We start from the raw sequence: 19,702 nt of genomic DNA, 5'->3' as shown, positions 1-19,702 counted from the left end.
TAGTCTGCGTTTAATATGGCTTTTGTGTTGTTAACATGTTTAATGTTTTGTATTTTCTTCTATTTCATCTCAAAAAGCTCCTAAAACAGTCAGTGATCACTGTTGACCTCCCTCTGCTTTTATTACCGCTAATCATTTATTTAAACTCAGTTTTAAAACCTTACGATGTAACTACAGCCCAGCCAATGCAGCAGTATATGAATGACTAACCTCGTATTGTGGATGGATTATCTCAGTTGTTCTCCTGGCTGAAGTTTGGTCCTTTTACAGCATCCTGCCATGCGATTACATTTGTTCCTGACCACCGAGAACACTCACGTTAACTTTTATCGAGTGGAAAAAAAGTTAGCTTGTTTATATTATGCTAACATAGCTTTGTTGCTAGCGGTTGTAATGTTCAAACTCTTATTTTGAAATCACCGGATGTAGATAGGTACGCCGGCTGTGTGTTCATGTGCTAGCTTAGCAGTTTACAGTTGCGTGGATGCACTGTTCTATATTTACGGAATAAAAGAATCTGTATGACGACTCCAAGGCGATTTCTTCATAAGCAGTGAAGACACAACATGGTGTCAGAGTGAGTAACTCCTCTGCGGACCCACTCGAAAAAATAAATAAATTAAAAAAAAAGGAATGAAGGAAGAAAATGGAGGCCTACGGTGTACCAGCCCCGAGAATGGACTGGGACTCGTCCAACCTACCCGACGCCTGGCGCCGCTTCAAACAGCATGTGGAGCTAATGTTTTCTGGACCACTCAAAGACAAGTCAGAGGAACAAAAGTGCAGCTTCCTACTTTTGTGGATCGGAGACAAAGGACGAGATATAAGTAATACATGGAACCTAACAGAAGACGAAGCTAAGGTGCTACAAACGTATTACAACGGCTTCACAACGTACCTCACGCCGAAAGCTAACCCTATATTCGCCAGATACAAATTCCACAAAAAAACACAAGACAGCGGTGAGTCCTTTGAGCACTTCGTCACAGAGCTAAAACTCCTTGTTAAAGACTGTGATTATGAAGAAAGTGAAGAAATGGTCAGAGACAGAATAGTTGTTAGAACCAACTCTCCTCACGTCAGAGAGAAGCTACTCAGCCAAGGACGGACTCTTATGCTAGAGAAAGCTATAGACATAGCCCATTCCTATGAGCTAGCACAGTCACAGCTAAAAGCTATGACTAACGACAACCATGAAGTGCATGCCGTACGTCGCAAAGGCGCAAAACCACAAAACTTACCGCGAACCAGCAAAGCAAGTGAAAGTTTCAGACACCAAAACAAAGCCTGCATGGCATGTGGGAGGAATTACGACAAACGAACTAATTGACCAGCCAAAAGAAAGCAGTGCCTGAAATGCAATAAATTCAACCACTTTGCAAAAGTATGCAGATCTAAGAGCAACGTGGAAAGAAAAACAGGACACAGAGAGGTGCACACTGTACTAGAGGCTAACGATTCAGAGCCAGAGCTGTTCATAGACACCATAGCTGCAGAGGATAATGGAGACAGTCTGTTTGCAGACATACTACTGGGACCAAATAAGATAAAACTCACCTTCAAGTTGGACACTGGAGCACAAGCGAACATCATACCAGCCAACACTTTCCAAATGCTACAAACTCCCCTCAGGGAGGACAAGGACAAACTGTTTGGCTATGGGGGCTACCCACTCAAAGTCAACGGACACTGTGAGTTGATTAGCAGATACAAAGACCGAAAATCAGAACAGACGTTTCATGTTGTTTACTGCACCGGCCCACCAATATTAGGCTTCAGAGCATGCAAAGCCCTCGGACTCATTAAGGTTGTGTACGCAGTAATGGAGAGCATGGAAGCAGGGCAGCCCACCAAAGAACCAGGCATCATGAGCGAATATTCTGATGTTTTCAAAGGCATTGGGGAATTCCAAGGTGAGTGCAGTTTCACAGTGGACCCGACTGTAGCACCAGTCGTGTGCCCACCAAGAATAGTGCCGTTTGCCCTCAGAGATTGGGTCAAATCAGAGCTGGACAATATGGAAAGAGACAAGATTATCCAAAAAGTCACAGAGCCCACCAAATGGGTCAATGCTCTTGTAATCTGCGAGAACCCGAAAAGACCCAAACTCCGACTGTGCCTGGACCCAAGACCTCTAAATAAAGCCATAATGAGACCACACTATCCACTCCCGACTCTTGAGGATGTGACACACAAGCTTACAGGTGCAAACTTTTTCAGCATCCTCGACGCACGTTCCGGCTATTGGGCCATCAAGCTAAGTGAAGAGTCATCCTTTTTGACTACTTTCAACACAATCTTCGGTAGATACCGTTTCCTCAGACTCCCCTTTGGCATTGTGTCTGCTCAAGATGAGTTCCAGAGGAGGATTGACGAGACATATGAAGGCCTGGAAGGAGTGGCAGGCATCGTTGACGACATCATTGTGTTCGGAAAAACAAAAGAGGAACACGACAAGAACCTCAAAGCCATGCTCAACCGCACAAGGGAGAGAGATTTAAAACTCAATCCTGAAAAGTGCCGCATCTGTCTTACAGAGTTGAGTTTTTTCGGACATAAGCTCACAACCAACGGGCTGAAACCAGACCCACTCAAGGTAAAAGCTATCAAAAACATGAAACCTCCAGAAAATGCTGCATGGCTGGAAACAATCCTTGGCATGGTGAATTATCTCGCCAGATTCGCCCCAAACTTGGCATGAGCCAAAATGAGCGCACCACTCAGACTGCTGGTGCACCAAGACGTGCCATTCAAATGGGAAGAAGAACACGCGCGTGCTTTCCAGCAAATCAAAGACACCCTTACTGCCGAACCAGGGCCAGTGCTTGCATATTTCAACCCTCAAAAGGAAGTAACTCTACAAGTAGACGCATCTAAAAATGGACTGGGTGCAACAGTCATGCAAGAAGGAAGGCCGGTCACATACGCTTCAAAACTGCTTAACAAAACAGAGCAAAACTACGCCCAAATATAGAAAGAACTCTACGCCGTCATCTATGGCTGTAAAAGATTTCATGACTACATCTACGGACGTCATATTACAGTTGAGTCGGATCACAAGCCACTGGAAAGTATACTACGCAAACCGCTAGCCTTGGCACCGCCTCGACTACAACATATGCTGCTTGCTCTTCAGAAGTACAGCATAACACTTGTCCACAGGCCTGGAAAAGAGATCCCAGTAGCAGACACCCTATCAAGAAAGTCAATAGACGACAGTGACAGCTCACTAAGTGAGGAAATAGAAACACAAGTGCACACAATCATCCGGACAGCACCAGTGAGCACAGAGAAACTGGAATCCATCAAAACTGCCACGGCCCAAGATGAACAACTTTCTACCCTCAAACGCATCATCCGGTCAGGCTGGTCAGAGACACGCAAAAAGTGCCCAGAACTTGTCAGTGAGTACTGGAACCATCGTGATGAAATCACTGAGGCAGATGGACTTCTCCTGAAAGGTGAAAGAATAATAATTCTGCACTCACTGAGAAAAGACATGCTGCAACAAATACACACGGGACATTTTGGAGTCGAAAAGAGCAAACACAGGGCACGAGACATAACGTTCTGGCCAGGCATGAGCAAACAGATTGAACAGACAGTTATGAAATGTGACATCTGCCAAACGCATCGCAGCTCGAACCAAAAAGAACCCATGCTGTCTCAAGAAATCTCAGAGAACCCATGGCAAACTGTGGGGACCGATTTGTTCTCATGGAACTCTGAAAACTACATTGTCATTTGTGACTACTTAAGCAGATACATTGAGCTCGAGCGCCTGCCAAACATCACCACAGCAGCTGTGATTCACAAGATGAAAGCCACATTCTCCAAACATGGCATTCCGAAGAAAGTCATAAGCGACAACGGACCATGTTACAGCTCACAAGAGTTCAGACGTTTTGCGGAGTACTGGGGATTCCAGCATATTACATCAAGCCCACGTTACCCCCAGAGCAACGGCTTAGCTGAAAAGACTGTCCAAACTGCAAAACGTATACTGACAAAAGCAAAACAGGACAAGATGGATCCCTACTTGAGCTTGCTGGAGTACAGGAACACACCTGTTGATGGCCTTAAATCCCCAGCCCAAATCCTCATGAGCCGTAGATTGCGCTCCATTTTGCCCTCAACAACTACACAGCTCCGCCCTCAGGTCACCCCAAAAGCCACAAAGCCTTGTGTAAGAAAGACAGGAGGAATGTCAACACCGTCAGAAAAGACATTATGACACATCCGCCCGACCCCTGCCGACACCGCGGGCTGGCGCACTAATACGCTACCAACAAGAAGATGGGACATGGCAGCCAGCCACCATTGTCAAACCAGCAGAGACCCCACGCAGCTATCACATTAAAACAGGTGATGGTCAACTCCTGAGACGCAATCGCCGACACCTCATCAGCGCCCAGGACACCTCGCCACGCACTCCCACACAAACTACCGTTTGTGATGACACGCAAACCACTCAAGACATTGTTCCAGAGACCAGGTCTCCCCACCACACTCCAACTACAATGACTGAACCCTGCCCTCGCACCAGATTCGGCCGTGCCATCAAGCCAAGGCAGGTCCTTGATTTGTAACCCCCCCCCCCCCCCCCCCAAAAAAAAAAGAAAAAAAAAGTAAAAGTAAGAGACACACTTATGCAGCAGAAACTAAAAAGAGTGTTGAAATGTTTGGAAACTTAAGAAGTGTAGAAATGTTTGAAAAATAAATAAAAAATGTTAAGAATACACATACAGCAGCATAGCATATTGAAACTTAGAAGTATATTGTTACATCTTATTATAGTCTCACTACCAGAGAAGCGTTTTTGTTTGTTAAAGGGAGATGTAATGTTCAAACTCTTATTTTGAAATCACCGGATGTAGATAGGTACGCCGGCTGTGTGTTCATGTGCTAGCTTAGCAGTTTACAGTTGCGTGGATGGGCTGTTCTATATTTACGGAATAAAAGAATCTGTATGACGACTCCGAGGCGATTTCTTCATAAGCAGTGAAGACACAACAGCGGTTATGTAGCACATCATTATATACCAGCTAGCCAAACTTCAGTAACCCTACAAACGTCACTGCTGTTTAGTTTTCTGTCTTCAGTTATTTTGGAAGTGATAACAGAGCTGTACGTTTTAATTTGTTTCCAGAACCCCGCAGTCAGGACATGCTATATTGTATTTACATAGAAGCTAGCGAGCTAACTTCCTGCTAACTTCTAACTCCGTTAAATGTCATAAATTCCATTTTCATGGATGCCTGGATGTTAAACTCAATTGTTACACCTGGCAGAGCAGAACGCTGATCATTTTATTAAAGATGAAAGACTTTACACAGTTTTTCAACTCAGTAATGCCATAGTGATCGTTTGATATATGGACCTGCAGCGGAGTTTAGGCCCAGACATGGCTAGTGACGTCAGACTTAATGACCGGATTGGAGGGGTGCTTTGATCTGATCACACTGACATAGAACTGAACTGAAAGTGTGATTATTTGAACTATTGACTCATGTTATATGCTAATGATTATTATTATTATTTTCTTGTTTTGAGCCAAATTAGATTTTTCTATAGGAACTCTGTGTTTAAGCACCAAATTGGGTTTGAGAAATATTTAGAATTCATGCAAGCAAAGACAGAAACTGCTCACCGTGATCAGTAGAGGGCATAAATTCAATGAGCTCATAGCACTAAGTTGGCTTTATTTGCCCTGCAGAAAAGACCAGTTTTAGACTCTCAGACTCTCAGTTTGTCTTAAATAAGTTGTGAAACTGTGAAACTGAAGGTTTTAGTTTCAATCTTATTCGTAAATCAAGAACTAAAGCTTAAAGAATAACCTCGGTGTATCATTTAGAACAAAGCTGAGCTAACTAAAATGATCTTGATCTATGGACGGTTAAGTATGACCAACTCAAGTGTCACTGATTTGGTTTTGTTTTTCTGTTTGTGTTTTATTAAAGATGCCGGCTTTTCATTTAAAGGTTTCCAGTTGTGGTCTTTTCACGGTGCTTTGCTCCACCACTCCTGCCAACCTAGAACTGGTCCAGTAGCTTTCAGATTTCTCTTACAGTACAGCACGTAGTTCCAGGACACACACAGACAAACACAGACACACATATTACAGTGTTACCTTCAGTTTATTTTTATTCTTATAGCACAGCAGTCAGCTAAAGGTGCTTTATATTTACATCTTATATTGTAAGGTAAAGACAATAATACAATACCTGCAGGCAGATAGTTGTATATACAAACATGGTAAATGAAGAAGAAACACTCAGTGCCCAGCAGTCTACACCTATTGCAGCATAACTAAGGGAGGATTCAGAGTCACCTGGTCCACCCCTAACTATATGCTTTAGCAAAAAGGAAAGTTTTAAGCCTAATCTTAAAAGTAGAGATAGTGTCTGTCTCCTGAATCCAAACTGGAAGCTGGTTCCACAGAAGAGGGGCCTGAAAACTGAAGGCTCTGCCTCCCATTCTACTTTTAAATACTCTAGGAACGACAAGTAGGCCTGCAGTGCGAGAGCGAAGTGCTTGATTTTATATCTGACATTTCAAATACATTTGATTGATTTGAAATATTCTAATATTATAAAATTACGAAAGGAATTATGTTAATTTCCTAAAAATCAAAGTTCACATTCACTGCATTCAGATGAAATGATTCATCTTAGTCCAATATCTACATGTTAACATTTGTTTGGTAAAGAACTGAAGAGGAAAAAGTTGACAAGGAATCATTTAGAACAATTTAAAACATCAACTGATTGAATTCATGAATCTGAAAACGTGTTTCTGAGTGAAACAGACAGACATGTACAGACTGAACTGTTCAACAGTCAGAGTGTTTCTCTAACAGGAGGACACTCTTTACACTCAACTCAGCAGAGGGACAGTGAGCAACCAGGATTGAACCCAAACCCAGGATAAAGAGTTTCAGTGAATGTGGTGTTGAAGGTGTGGAGGTGGATCAGAGTGTCAGAGGAGACTCTGTAGAAGGACAGAGAGCCAGCAGGACAGTCCACATACACTGCTACTCTGTTAGAGACAGAGGAGGAGGAGGAGATGGATGTCACTCTGTTATTGTACATGACATAATGAGGACCATCTTCAGAGCAGATCAGACTCCAGGAATGATCGTTCCATCCAAACACGCAGTCATAACTGTCTCCTTTTCTTCTGATTCTTCTGTAACTCACTGCTATCTCAACCGTTTCTTTCCACTCGACCTCCCAGTAACAGCGACCAGTCAGACCATTACTACACATCAGCTGATAATAAAAATCAAATCTGTCTGGATGATCAGGATATGACTGAACCTCCTCCACATGTGTCATCTTCCTGTTGTTGTCAGACAGTTTCAGGTCTCTGTTTACTGTGTTTGTGTCGATTGTGAGTTGAAAGGAATCTGATGGAGAGAACAAACACAATCCAGCTGCAGTTATTGATCCATCATCTGTTCATTGATTGACACTTTGATGACGACTCCTGATATCAGAGATGTGAATGAGTGATGTGACAGTTTGATGATGGTTGAATGTGTGCTGCTTTGTTTTCATGAATCCCATTAAAAACAAACTTACACTTCCTCAGACCTGGTCTCAACCATCGGACTCCAGCAGGCTCCACTCTGAAAGGAGGACGAGGGTCAAACCAGCACAGTCAGCATGCACACATGGACATTATATGCGTCTCACACACATACTGTTAGACACTAATAAAGGAACAGTCCAACATTTTTACAAATTCACTTCAATCCATACGTTGATCAAACTGATGATGATTGACTGATCCTGGATCTGTCAGTACGCCACTGTGTTGAAAGAAATATGACTGATTCAAACTCTGACCTTCATCATCTTTATATTCCTCTTCTGTTTTGCTGGAGCCATTCCTCTCTCTGCTGTGTTACATTCTTGATCCCACTATGCTTCACTTTTTTCACTTCCTTCCTGCCTCTATATTTTTCACAGGGCTCTTCTCCAAGTTATTTTTTTCTACTGGGTTATTTTCATGAGGATGTACACATCCTGGACAGGCAGGAACGCTGGTTTGAGCACAGAGTCAAGGAGGCCATTTAAGTGAAAAGGTAAAGACCATCTCTGAATCAAGGAGGGGGCTAATCTGTCACCATCTTACAATGCTGTGATTGCAGCCATTCCCCAACTCTCTGTGCATGCTATTCATGGCCATTGATCAGTGGAATCAAATTTTGGGGATTTACTTACCTGGATGATTCACTATGTGTCAAGACATCGGACTGTTTCCAGTTCCATTATTGTATATTGTGTATTGGCTTTTAAAATCCCATTGTGACGTTTATGACCTCTACGAAAAGCATTAGAAATACATACATCCCTTACTGCAGTGCTGCTTTTCTTTAAGTCTACAGAGAACATCTCCCTTTAGTTCTCTGTTTCTACCACAGCTCTAAAAATAGAATAATGATTTTATTCTTTTGATAAAGCTAGGCCAACAGTTCCCCCTGGTTCCAGTAGTTGTAGTGTTCTGGGATAAATATTTCCTTAATCTGAACTGTTAAATATATGGAGATATGTAAAATATGATATGTTATGTTATGTTCCTGGTGAAGGTCTCCCTAAAGACCGCCTACATATCCTTTATGGATCGTTTCATGTGACATGTGTATGAAACAAACAGGAAGTGAGTGAAGGACACAGTAAATGTTTCCAGGTCTTCCTCCTCTATCAGACATTGCCCTCCATACCTCAGAGTGTCCAGTGTCCAGCCTGGATCCTTTAACCCAGCCGACAGCAGCTTCATTCCTGAGTCTCCTGGATGATTGTAGCTCAGGTCCAGCTCTCTCAGATGGGAGGGGTTGGAGCTCAGAGCTGAGGCCAGAGAAGTAAAGCCTTCCTCTGTAATCAGACAGCCTGACAGACTGCAGACACACAAAACAACAATCCATCCTGTGAACAATGATTTTCTGTATTTCAGATACAATAACATTATTCAATATCTTTGTGTAGTATTTAATTTGTATTTATTTATACACAAAGATATTTCCAATGAAAACAGTCTTCAAAAGGACCATCTACCATTAGTGGTGGCAGAGTGAGGGCAAGAAGAAGGGATGATCTCAGAGAGATGAAAAAAATAAATAAACAAAATACAAACTAAGGATCTTAGTAGTAGTTGGTAAGAATTCTATGTTATGTAACTTGCTCAAAAATAGTGTTAAGGCCGGATATGTGCTACCCGTTAAAGGGAGTGAAAAACCAGGAGTAAATTTTTAAAGAGGAAATGGGTTAACTCTATAGAGGCTGTTACCAAAGAGTGACAAAAGTAATGTAGGACTTTTTCTTTACGAGAAAAAGTTAATTATATCTGTTTTTAGTTCACAGTAGTTATTGAGGGAGTCAGTTAATTAGGTTAACTAAGAAAATTAGTTAAAAAGGGGGTCTGTTGGGATTTAAATATATATTCTTAATGCTTATTTTCTGATTATATTGTTTTATGTATAGGCCTTTATAAACCAGGCCCAGAGGTGACAAAGAACTAGGTCAAAGGGTGACAAGTTGCCCTGGCAATAGACTTTAATTCAATTCAATTCAATTCAATTTTATTTATATAGCGCCAAATCACAACGAATGTCGCCTCAAGGCGCTTCATAGATACAGAGAAAAGCCCAACAATCATATGACCCCCTATGAGCAAGCACTTTGGCGACAGTGGGAAGGAAAAACTCCCTTTTAACAGGAAGAAACCTCCGGCAGAACCAGGCTCAGGGAGGGGCGGCCATCTGCTGCGACCGGTTGGGGTGAGAGAAGGAAGACAGGATAAAAGACATGCTGTGGAAGAGAGACAGAGATTAATAACAGATACGATTCAATACAGAGAGGTCTGTTAACATATAGTGAGTGAGAAAGGTGACTGGAAAGGAAAAACTCAATGCATCATGGGAATCCCCCGGCAGCCTACATCTATTGCAGCATAACTAAGGGAGGATTCAGGGTCACCTGGTCCAGCCCTAACTATATGCTTTAGCAAAAAGGAAAGTTTTAAGCCTAATCTTAAAAGTAGAGATAGTGTCTGTCTCCCGAATCCAAACTGGAAGCTGGTTCCACAGAAGAGGGGCCTGAAAACTGAAGGCTCTCCCTCCCATTCTACTTTTAAATACTCTAGGAACAACAAGTAGGCCTGCAGAGCGAGAGCGAAGTGCTCTAATAGGGTGATATGGTACTACAAGGTCATTAAGATAAGATGGGGCCTGATTATTTAAGACCTTGTATGTGAGGAGCAGGATTTTGAATTCAATTCTGGATTTAACAGGAAGCCAATGAAGGGAAGCCAAAACAGGAGAAATATGCTCTCTCTTTCTAGTCCCTGTCAGTACTCTTGCTGCAGCATTTTGGATTAACTGAAGTCTTTTCAGGAAGTAATAAATGCATGAACTAGTTTTTCAGCGTCACTCTGAGACAGGATATTTCTAATTTTAGAGATGTTGCGCAAATGGAAGAACGCAGTCTTACATATTTGTTTAATATGTGCGTTGAAGGACATATCCTGGTCAAAAATGACTCCAAGGTTCCTCACAGTGTTACTGGAGGCCAAGGTAATGCCATCCAGAGTGAGAATCTGGTTAGATACCATATTTCTAAGCTTTTCAGCGCCGAGTACAATGACCTCAGTTTTATCTGAGTTAAGAAGCAGAAAGTTAGTGGCCATCCAAGTCTTTATGTCTTTAAGACATTCCTGCAGTTTAAGAACTAACTTTAGAAAGAAGAAGTGAAGAAAAGAGGAAGTTTAGCGCAGAGCTGCACCAGAAATCTGACACAAAGAAAGAGGAACTGAGTAAACTGAGGGTGTGTGTGTGCCGAACTAGACACATACATTTGTGATTTTTTCAGAGCTGTGGGTGCATGAGAGCGCCTAACAGCTTCCCATTCTCGGGAATGGAAATAAAGGTCATTTTTTGAGTTAGACCACTTTGAGCCATGAGTTTTTCTTTGCCGCCAAAAGTATGCAAAGAGCAGAATTTAATAGAATATATTATAGACAAATTGCCCTAAATCTCTGACTTTACTAGTGCTATGTAATTTTCTTTGAATACATCACAAAAGAAATGTGATTATGAAAAATCTCAAACAATAATTTAAAGTCTAATAAAATTCTTTACATGTTCACTTTTATACAACAATTGAATATAGATTTTAAATGATAATAAGTGGAAAAGTTTGAAACCTGACCTGAGAGTTTCCAGTTTAAAGTTTCCACTCTTTACTCCAACAGACAAAAGCTTCACTCCTGAATCCTGCAGGTCAGAGTTACTCAGGTCCAGCTCTTTCAGACTGCAGGACTGGGAGCTGAGAACTGAGGACAGAGCTTCACAATCTCTCTCTGAGAGGCTACAGTGACTCAGTCTGAAAAATAACAGATTAATAACCATGAAAAAATCAATTTGTTTTTAAAGTGAAATTTTGAATTATTATTTTAGCAATATCTAATACTGTTTTTTTCTCTGGACCCTGTAATTCCTTTAGCCAAAACATTTAACTTATTAATTCTGTCGTCAGCTGAAAAAAATATATAGCTCGGTCTGACCTAAGAGTATTCAGTTTACAGTTCGGACTCTTCAGTCCATCACAAAGAAACTTCATTCCTGAATCCAGCAGGTTGGAGTTACTCAGGTCCAGCTCTCCTAAACTAGAGGACTGAGATTTAAGAACCAAGGACAAAGCTTCACAACTGCTCTCTGAGAGGTTACAGCCCATCACTCTGAAAAACAAACAAACAAAACTGCTAAAGAGTAATCAGGACTAAAGAACTATGACATTTGGCAATATTAATTTATTTTTTTTCTTTGATCTTTAAGTTATTTTGACAATTCATGAAATATATATATATTTCACTTAAGCTGACCTGAGAGTTTTACACTGTGGACTCTTCAGTCCATCAGAAAGAGGCTCCACTCCTGAATCCTCCAGGTTGCTGTTACTCAGGCCCAGCTCTCTGAGATTGGAGGTCTGGGAGCTGAGGACTGAAGACAGAGCTTCACAGTTTGTCTCTGACAGGTTACAGAGACTCAGTCTGAAAAAGTAATGAAAACCAATTTATATAAACAGTGTCCCAATTAAAAGGTTTACATAAAGAAAATTAGTCAAAATATCAACTTAAGAGGAAAATTATTATTCTCAGGTAAAATCAAAAGTAAAGCAGCAAGGAAAATGTATTTTTTGTCAATCGGGTTTTTTTTAGCCTTACAATAATGCATCCTTTGTAGTGCTCTGCCACAGTTTTTGACACATAAATTCAGCAGTCTAGTCCCTTATTTTCCACAGTGTTAATGGTACCTTTTCACAAGTTCATATTGGTCATGGCATTCTGTCACAATCTGTCAAGAATCGCAAAGTTTGTGGAACAGGACTGACCCAAAGTGCAGGGTGCAGAGGACATATGGACTAAAAGAGCAAGCAATTCACTGACTGATAGAAGTCAGTAAGAAATTAAATATCAAACTGAATAAAAAAACCACAACAACGACTGAAAGGGAGGACAGGACTAATCAGCGTAGAGGAATCAAGGGCGAGGGAAATGAGACAAAGTTGTAGAAAATAAAGACAGTGAGATTTTATTCTTAGAACTGGCAACAAGAACCACAAGCAACATGAGGAAAATGATTCAGTTCACCAGCAGCTGGTGAAATTTGGGTGACTGTACAAGCAAAGCCGACTGGAGCAGAGCAGTATTTTGGAAATGAGGTAGAACTGAAGAGAGAACAATGCAGTAACAGGACACTGTTTTTTTCCATGTGGTTTTGGTATGAATAAAATATTTTTGAAGAGTTGATGTTTAGCACTTATGTATTCAGTACAGGGTGGGTCTGGACATTACTTTAATAACAACTGCACCTACTTTCTTTGTCAGAAATGCTGACAATCGTTGCCGCTACATATGCATTAACATTTGGATTGAGTACTGATGATAATGTAAATGTTTTATATATTTTTAAAAAACCCTGAACCATTACAGCTGTTTTCAAACTGCTTTATGTTAACTAAAATAAACATTTACCAAATAAAGGCATCAGCACATATTTACTTACAGAGATTTATTAGAGGCATTGACCTCTGGCAGCAGCTCCAGAAGAGCGTCATCTGAAGAAATCTTTGGGTCTGCATATGTTTTTGATGACACTAAGATTAAGACCAGAGCTGACCACTGAGCACGGGAATGATTACGTATGGAGAAACTTCCTGAGCGCATGTACTGTTGGATCTCCTCCACTAGAGAACGATCATTCAGTTCATTCAGACAGTGGAACAGATTGATGCTTTTCTCTCCACACTGATTCTCCCTGAGCGTCTTCTTGATGTACTGGACGGTTTCCTGATTGGTCTGTGAAGTATTTCCTGTCTGTGTCTGCAGACCTTGTAGGAGATTCTGACTTGTCTGCAGTGAAAAACCCAGAAGGAAGCGGAGAAACAGATCCAGGTGTCCGTTTGGAGTCTGTAAGGCCTTGTCCACAGCACTCTGGTAGAAGTTAGTCTCTGCAAATTCTTTTGTTTCAAAATTCTGGGATGTTGCTTGTTGTTCTTCCAGCAGATTGACTCCAGAGTTGATGAAGGTCAGATGGACATGAAGAGCAGCCAGAAACTCCTGAACACTCAGATGGATGAAGCAGAACACCTTGTCCTGGTACAGTCCTCTCTCCTCTTTAAAGATCTGTGTGAACACTCCTGCAAACACTGTGGCTGCTCTGATATCGATGCCACACTCTGTCAGGTCTGATTCATAGAAGATCAGGTTTCCTTTCTGCAGATGATCAAAAGCCAGTTTTCCCAGAGACTCAATCATCATCCTGCTCTCTGGACTCCAGTGTGAATCTGTTTGGGCTCCTTCATCAAATTTGACCTTCTTCACTTTGGCCTGAACCACCAGGAAGTGGATGTACATCTCAGTCAGGTTCTTCGGCAGACGTCCCTCTCTGGTTTTCAGCACATTCTCTAAAACTGTAGCTGTCATCCAGCAGAAGACTGGGATGTGACACATGATGTGGAGGCTTCGTGATGTCTTGACGTGAGAAAGGATCCTGCTGGCCTGCTCCCCATCTCTGAATCTCTTCCTGAAATACTCTTCTTTCTGTGGGTCAGTGAACCCTCTGACCTCTGTCACCATGTCAACACACTGTGGAGGGATCTGATTGGTTGCTGCAGGTCGTGTGGTTATCCAGAGGTGAGCAGAGGGGAGCAGTTTGCCCCTGATGAGGTTTACCAGCAGCACATCCACTGAGGTGGACTCTCTGGGGTCAGTTAGAATTGTAGCTTTGTGGAAGTCCAGAGGAAGTCGACACTCATCCAGACCATCAAAGATGAAAACAACCTGGAAGTCTTCAAAGCTGCAGATCCCTGCTTCTTTGGTTTCAGTAAAGAAGTGATGAACAAGTTCCACCAAGCTGAATGTTTTCTCTTTAAGCACATTCAGCTCTCTGAAAGTGAATGGAAATATGAACTGGATATCCTGGTTGGCTTTGTCTTCAGCCCAGTCGAGAATGTATTTCTGAGTTAAGAGTGTTTTTCCAATACCAGTCACTCCCTTTGTCAGCACTGTTCTGATTGGTTCATGTCGTCCAGGTGAGGCTTTAAAGATGTCTTCTTGTCTGATTGATGTTTCGGGTCTGTCTCGTTTCCTGCATACCTTTTCAATCTGTCTGACCTCATGTTCATCATTGACCTCTGCATTCCCTCCCTCTGTGATGTAGAGTTCTGTGTAGATCTGATTCAGAAGGGTTGGGTTTCCTGCTTTAGCGATCCCCTCAAACACACACTGGAACCTCTCCTTTAGTGTAGATTTAAGTTTGTGAGGACAAATGGCATCTAGAAGTTTTCAGAGAAAAAACAAAAAAAATCTACAACATAAGGTACTTTAAAAAAAATGTATAGACAATTTAAATTCCATATATCATCATTGTTATGTGTTGATCTATGTATTTTGAAATTAGCAAAATTATCTACTGAACACCAGCAACTTAAATCTTTAGTGAAATCTTCTTACTGCTCTGCAAACGGTCAGCCAGCTCATCAAGCTTCATTGTTCTCATGAAGTCCAGGGTGATTTTCACAAATGCCTCTCTGCTGCTCCTCCTCTGCTCTTCCTCCTCCTCCTCCCTCTGACTCTCTAAGCATTCTGGGTAGCCTGGACTGAGAACCGTCTGGATCTTCTTCAGCTCTTTCTTCACAAAGCTGATGATGTTGTCCTCCAGCAGCTGGAACAGAATACTTCATGAATGACCCAATTATACTGAAATCATGGAGCCAAATACTGATTATTATTAATTGGGCATTTATAAAGTCAGCAAAGAGTCACAGAAAAGAAGATGAGACACCAGCGAGGGAGGATAAGAAAGACAGATGCAACAACATTGTCATCCCCTCTGTAGCCGGTGTATCAGAAAAACTCAGGAGAGTTTTCTCCAAGCATGACATCCCGGTGCATTTCAGAACCAGCAACACGATCAGAGAAAAACTGGTTCACCCGAAAGACAAAACTCCAAAACACAGACTGTCAATGGAAAATCGTACTTAGTAGTCAGTATAATCTTTAATGATATAAGTTTGAATATGGTATAATACTGCATGTAATCATTTGTGTTTAAAAGCATATAGTTGGTGGCATATTTGAAAAGAATGTCTCATCCTAGGAGGTCTGTAACATTGTTCTGGCATTTCACCCCCACATCCTAGGAGCATGGGAGAAGTCGTACCTTGTCTTATTGTTTTATGGTAGGATAAACGTAGCTATATCTGTTTTAGGCTAAGTGCTTTTGGTTTGATGAACTTCTGGACTTCGAGACCAGCAGGTGTAGGGAAGTCATTTATGGGGTCACACTCTGACCCCACACTCTGACACACACACACACACACACACACACACACACACACACACACACACACACACACACACACACGTACACCTCCACATTTCAATGTATGGAGCAAATGCTCACTGAGGTGTATAAATAAAAGATCAGGGCAGTCATCAGGGCCACTCTCTGAGACTCACTCTTGGGGTGTGAGTTCTGAGAGATGCCCTTGCTAGCAAGTCAATCTGTGTGTTTCTCCTCTCTGATTCTCTGCTGAAGAAGTGTTTTAGAATATATCTCTTAACACAGACTTAACAATGTGGTGTATGCTGTACAGTGCAGCGAGGAATGCCCAGACCTCTACATTGGAGAGACCAAACAGCCACTTCACAAGCACATGGCACAACATAGAAGAGCCACCTCCACAGGACAAGACTCAGCAGTCCATCTGCATCTTAAGGTCAAAGGACACTCTTTCGAGGATGCCAATGTTCACATTTTGGACAGAGAGGACAGATGGTTTGAAAGAGGAGTGAAAGAAGCCATCTATGTCCACTGTGAGCAACCATCTTTGAACAGAGGCGGTGGTTTACGACACCAACTGTCTGCCATCTATAATCCAGTTTTGAGTTCCCTCCCCAGACGCCTTAACACCCACTCACATCCTTGGCCATCTGACCTCAGGAATTCGCATGGTAAGGTGGGGCCAGGCTTCACAATGAGCTCACCCAAAACCCTGGCTAATTGGGACCCACACCCAGTTTCACACCTTGGCTCAGGCGATCAGAGGATCATCAGGGGTCCTTTTGTCCCTCTTTGGGGGGATACTCCTACTAGGTTTAAATCTGGGACTCCCCACCATTTGACCTTAGAACTGAAGAAGCTTCTCGGATGAGAGGTGAAACGTCTTCAACTTAAAGAATTACAGACGCTTTTCTTTGCAAGCTCCTTTGACTACGATGACCTGGATGACTGAGAACCTTCACAGACAAAAGTAAGTGTTGTACATGTACAGACCATAAATATGGAGTCCAGCTGTGTTTGATGCTGCTGGGCAGACTGACCCCTCGGAACCTCTGAGCTCTCCTGATCCACTCTGTGGAGGAATCATGAAGAGTTAGTCCACATGAAATCTGTCTCCAGAAAGACAGGGAAAGGAAAAGACACAGATGCTTCTAGTGAATATAATTCACTCAATATAATTTAACTCTTAAACAATATTTAGCTGTTCATCCAGTCCAGGAAAAAAGTAGCCAATCTGCTGGCTTATATTCCAAGAGCAAAGCAAATTAGAGCTTGTAGTGTATCCAGCTGATATTTAGAATATAAGCTCCTGTGTGATTCCTGTGTGCCTGTTGAGTTTTTTTTGCCCATGATTAAGCATATTTTTCTGTGGAGTTCATTTCTTTCATGTTTAATTCCTCAGGGCTTCATGTCTCTACTTTTTTTTGTCAGAGCCCTGCTCTAAATACTGTCCTAGATTTAAATACTGTTTGAAACACTAGATTTAGAAGTATTTAGTGCCATCTTTTGCTGTTACAGAAGATGTCACCATGTAGGTTGCTGCCAATAGATTTACAAAACATAATGTTAGCTAACTACTGACAAAACTGATATCTCAGTAAAAAACAAGTGAAAGTGGAGAATATATCTTTATTATGAACATAAACTCATTGTTTCAGCAACTCAGCATTGAACTTGATATTTAGTTTTATTGTTGTTGATTCTGTAACTAGTCAAGAAATAATGTAATGTAAGTCTATTAGCAGCAGGCTCAAATGTTCAAAGATGGCACTAAACATGTTTTAAACTTTGAACATTTATTTTTTTGTTTACATCCAGCTTAAGAGAGAGTTAAATGTATCACTTTTTTTTTTTTTTTTAGAACTCTCACATTTGTGTAAATTTACACCCAGTTACAGTCTTCTTTTCAACAACATCAGGTAGTTATTTACCTCTCAAAGATCCCAAAAAGTTGATTTTGTTCATCTGGATGTTGCATTTTCAATGGGAGAAACATTTCGTCACTCATACTTCAGTCTCAGCTGACTGCAGGTTTCCTAAGCCTTATAAACAATACCTTTGTACAATGACTGAAATGTCCACAGAATGAACAATGGGCTGTGAGGTCAGTTACTTGATCATTTATATGCAAAATGTCATGACCACTGACCAAGAACCATTCATCAGGAAGTCTCTCAATACTCAATTTGTTGTGGTTTCTGGTAAACAACAATTAAGTAAAACTTCCTTTGTTGGTCTTGGACTTTTCATGCTGTGCTAGTTGAATCTTCTTACTGAATTCAAACACCCTTTGAGGAGTATTCTCATCTAGAAGCATTGTAAGTCTCTGTGGCATCCACTCCTCTTCAGATTTTAGCACATTAATGATAAAATTTGTTTCTTTGAAACATTCATTGAGGAGCTAGTTCTGCGTCTACCTAAAGATTTCTTGTTGCTCCAAGGCTGAACTGAACTAACTGAAGAGCTCATCTGCAGACTTCTAGGCGTAATCCTGTTTTGTCTGCATCTGAGGCTGAACAACAGGTGGTTCAGGTAATCAACCATCTTATGTGCTGTTTGCTCATAGTCATATTAGCTTAAGCCAGTACTAGTAAGCCAGTGGGTTAAAATTTCTTGATGCATGGTCAATAATCCAAGAAAGTAAATCCAAAAAGAGTCACTTGTATGAGTGACAACATGTTTCTACCACTGAAAACACAACGTCCAGATGAACAGAATCAACTTTTTGGGATTAACTTAAATGGATGACTGAGTATGCATCAGGATACTTCTCAAAGACTTCATGTTACTAGCAGCTCACCTGTATGCAGCAGACCCATGATGTTTAAATTCAATGGGGTCATGTTTTGACTGTTTACTCCTTAAGGACATACAGGTGGGTCCAGGTTCATTTATACGTTTAGTTCCTCGTTTTCTCCTGCATGTTGTTTGAGTCAATTGTCTTCTACAGAGATACATTTTTGAAACCATGAAGGATTAATAAAAATAAAAAATAAAATAAGCATCATCATTTAAATCAGACACTGTACTGACATGAAAGAGTGTTACTAACAGCTCACCTCTCTGCAGCAGGCGGCTGTTGAAATTCAATGGGGTCATGTTTTGACTGTTTACTCCTTAAGGACATACAGCTGGGTTCAGGCTCATGTTTACATTTAGTTCCTCGTTTTTTTGTGTATGTCCTTTTAGCCAGTGGTCTCCTACAGAGATGCATTTATGAAACCATGAAATAATAAAAAAATAAAGTAAAATACAACAAGCATCACCATTTAAATCAGACACCTGGCTGACATTCAAATAGTTCATGTTAATAACTGCTCACCTCTCTGCAGCAGACACCTGCTGGTGTTTAAATTCAATGGGGTCACGTTTTGAGTGGTCACTCTGTAAGGACACACAGCTGGGTGGAGGTCCAGGTTGGTTCCTGTGAATAATGATGGAGCAGTGATGTGAGTGCTGAGCTGTGACATGGAGAAGAGTCATGGACAGTTAGAGATGGTCATCTCACCTCTGAGCTTTGGTCTGAGTCTCATGTTCCCCACACAGAGTGGTTTTAGAGGGAGGGGCTCCCTCCTCTCTGTCCTCACACTGATCCATGTTGCTGAATTCACATCAGCTCACACACAGTTTCTACCTTCACCTGCAGAGGAAACACAAATCATTCATGTGCACATAACAACATTGTGAACAACATTTTCAAACATTTCTGCCGATCCATGATAAAAAACCTTTAGGATCATTAGAGCTAAAAGCTTCACACTTTTTTTTTTGTTGTGTCCCGTTTGGATCTTTAGCCATCAGAATTGTTGTCTTAAGGCCAAGAAAGATGCCAAGAGGATTTATTTTACCAAGTGG

General features: G+C 41.4%; 1 protein-coding gene across 9 annotated transcripts; it reads right to left on the bottom strand.

Annotated features, from left to right (window-relative positions):
- Positions 1 to 6,868: 6,868 nt before the first annotated feature.
- On the bottom strand, positions 6,869 to 19,444 carry LOC102790054 (NLR family CARD domain-containing protein 3-like). 9 transcript variants are annotated; one of them, XM_087831393.1, is made up of 13 exons: positions 19,356 to 19,444; positions 19,170 to 19,271; positions 18,907 to 19,047; positions 18,648 to 18,791; positions 16,841 to 16,919; positions 15,016 to 15,226; positions 13,067 to 14,837; positions 11,884 to 12,051; positions 11,566 to 11,739; positions 11,211 to 11,384; positions 8,729 to 8,902; positions 7,584 to 7,630; positions 6,869 to 7,408 (listed from the first exon to the last, which is right to left on the bottom strand). In XM_087831393.1, exons 1-13 carry the CDS (start codon positions 19,442 to 19,444, stop codon positions 6,882 to 6,884), a joined length of 3,801 nt encoding a protein of 1,266 aa, XP_087687519.1. In that variant the 3' UTR covers positions 6,869 to 6,881. The 9 variants fall into 9 exon arrangements, with proteins under 9 accessions (XP_087687519.1, XP_087687524.1, XP_087687542.1 ...); XM_087831398.1 differs by lacking the exon at positions 18,648 to 18,791 and having other exon boundaries at positions 18,907 to 19,029; positions 19,185 to 19,271; XM_087831416.1 differs by lacking the exons at positions 11,211 to 11,384; positions 11,884 to 12,051 and having other exon boundaries at positions 18,648 to 18,761; positions 18,907 to 19,029.
- Positions 19,445 to 19,702: the final 258 nt, after the last annotated feature.

This window comes from Neolamprologus brichardi, chromosome 3 (genome assembly GCF_056152115.1).
Source record: "Neolamprologus brichardi isolate AB-2024 chromosome 3, ASM5615211v1, whole genome shotgun sequence".
Lineage (NCBI taxonomy): Eukaryota > Metazoa > Chordata > Actinopteri > Cichliformes > Cichlidae > Neolamprologus > Neolamprologus brichardi.
Note: the sequence above shows the minus strand (reverse complement) of the source record. Positions and strands in the feature narration are given on the sequence as shown.

Bases quoted from the DNA above. Each gene is read 5' to 3' on its own strand.
- LOC102790054 (XM_087831393.1), bottom strand. From the start codon at position 19,444: ATGGATCAGTGTGAGGACAGAGAGGAGGGAGCCCCTCCCTCTAAAACC. The intron at 18,792-18,906 runs GTGAGCTGTTAG...GTATCTCTGTAG, and splicing joins CAGCCGCCTGCTGCAGAGAG to AAGACAATTGACTCAAACAA. The intron at 16,920-18,647 runs GTGAGCTGCTAG...ATTCCTCCACAG, and splicing joins CATGGGTCTGCTGCATACAG to AGTGGATCAGGAGAGCTCAG.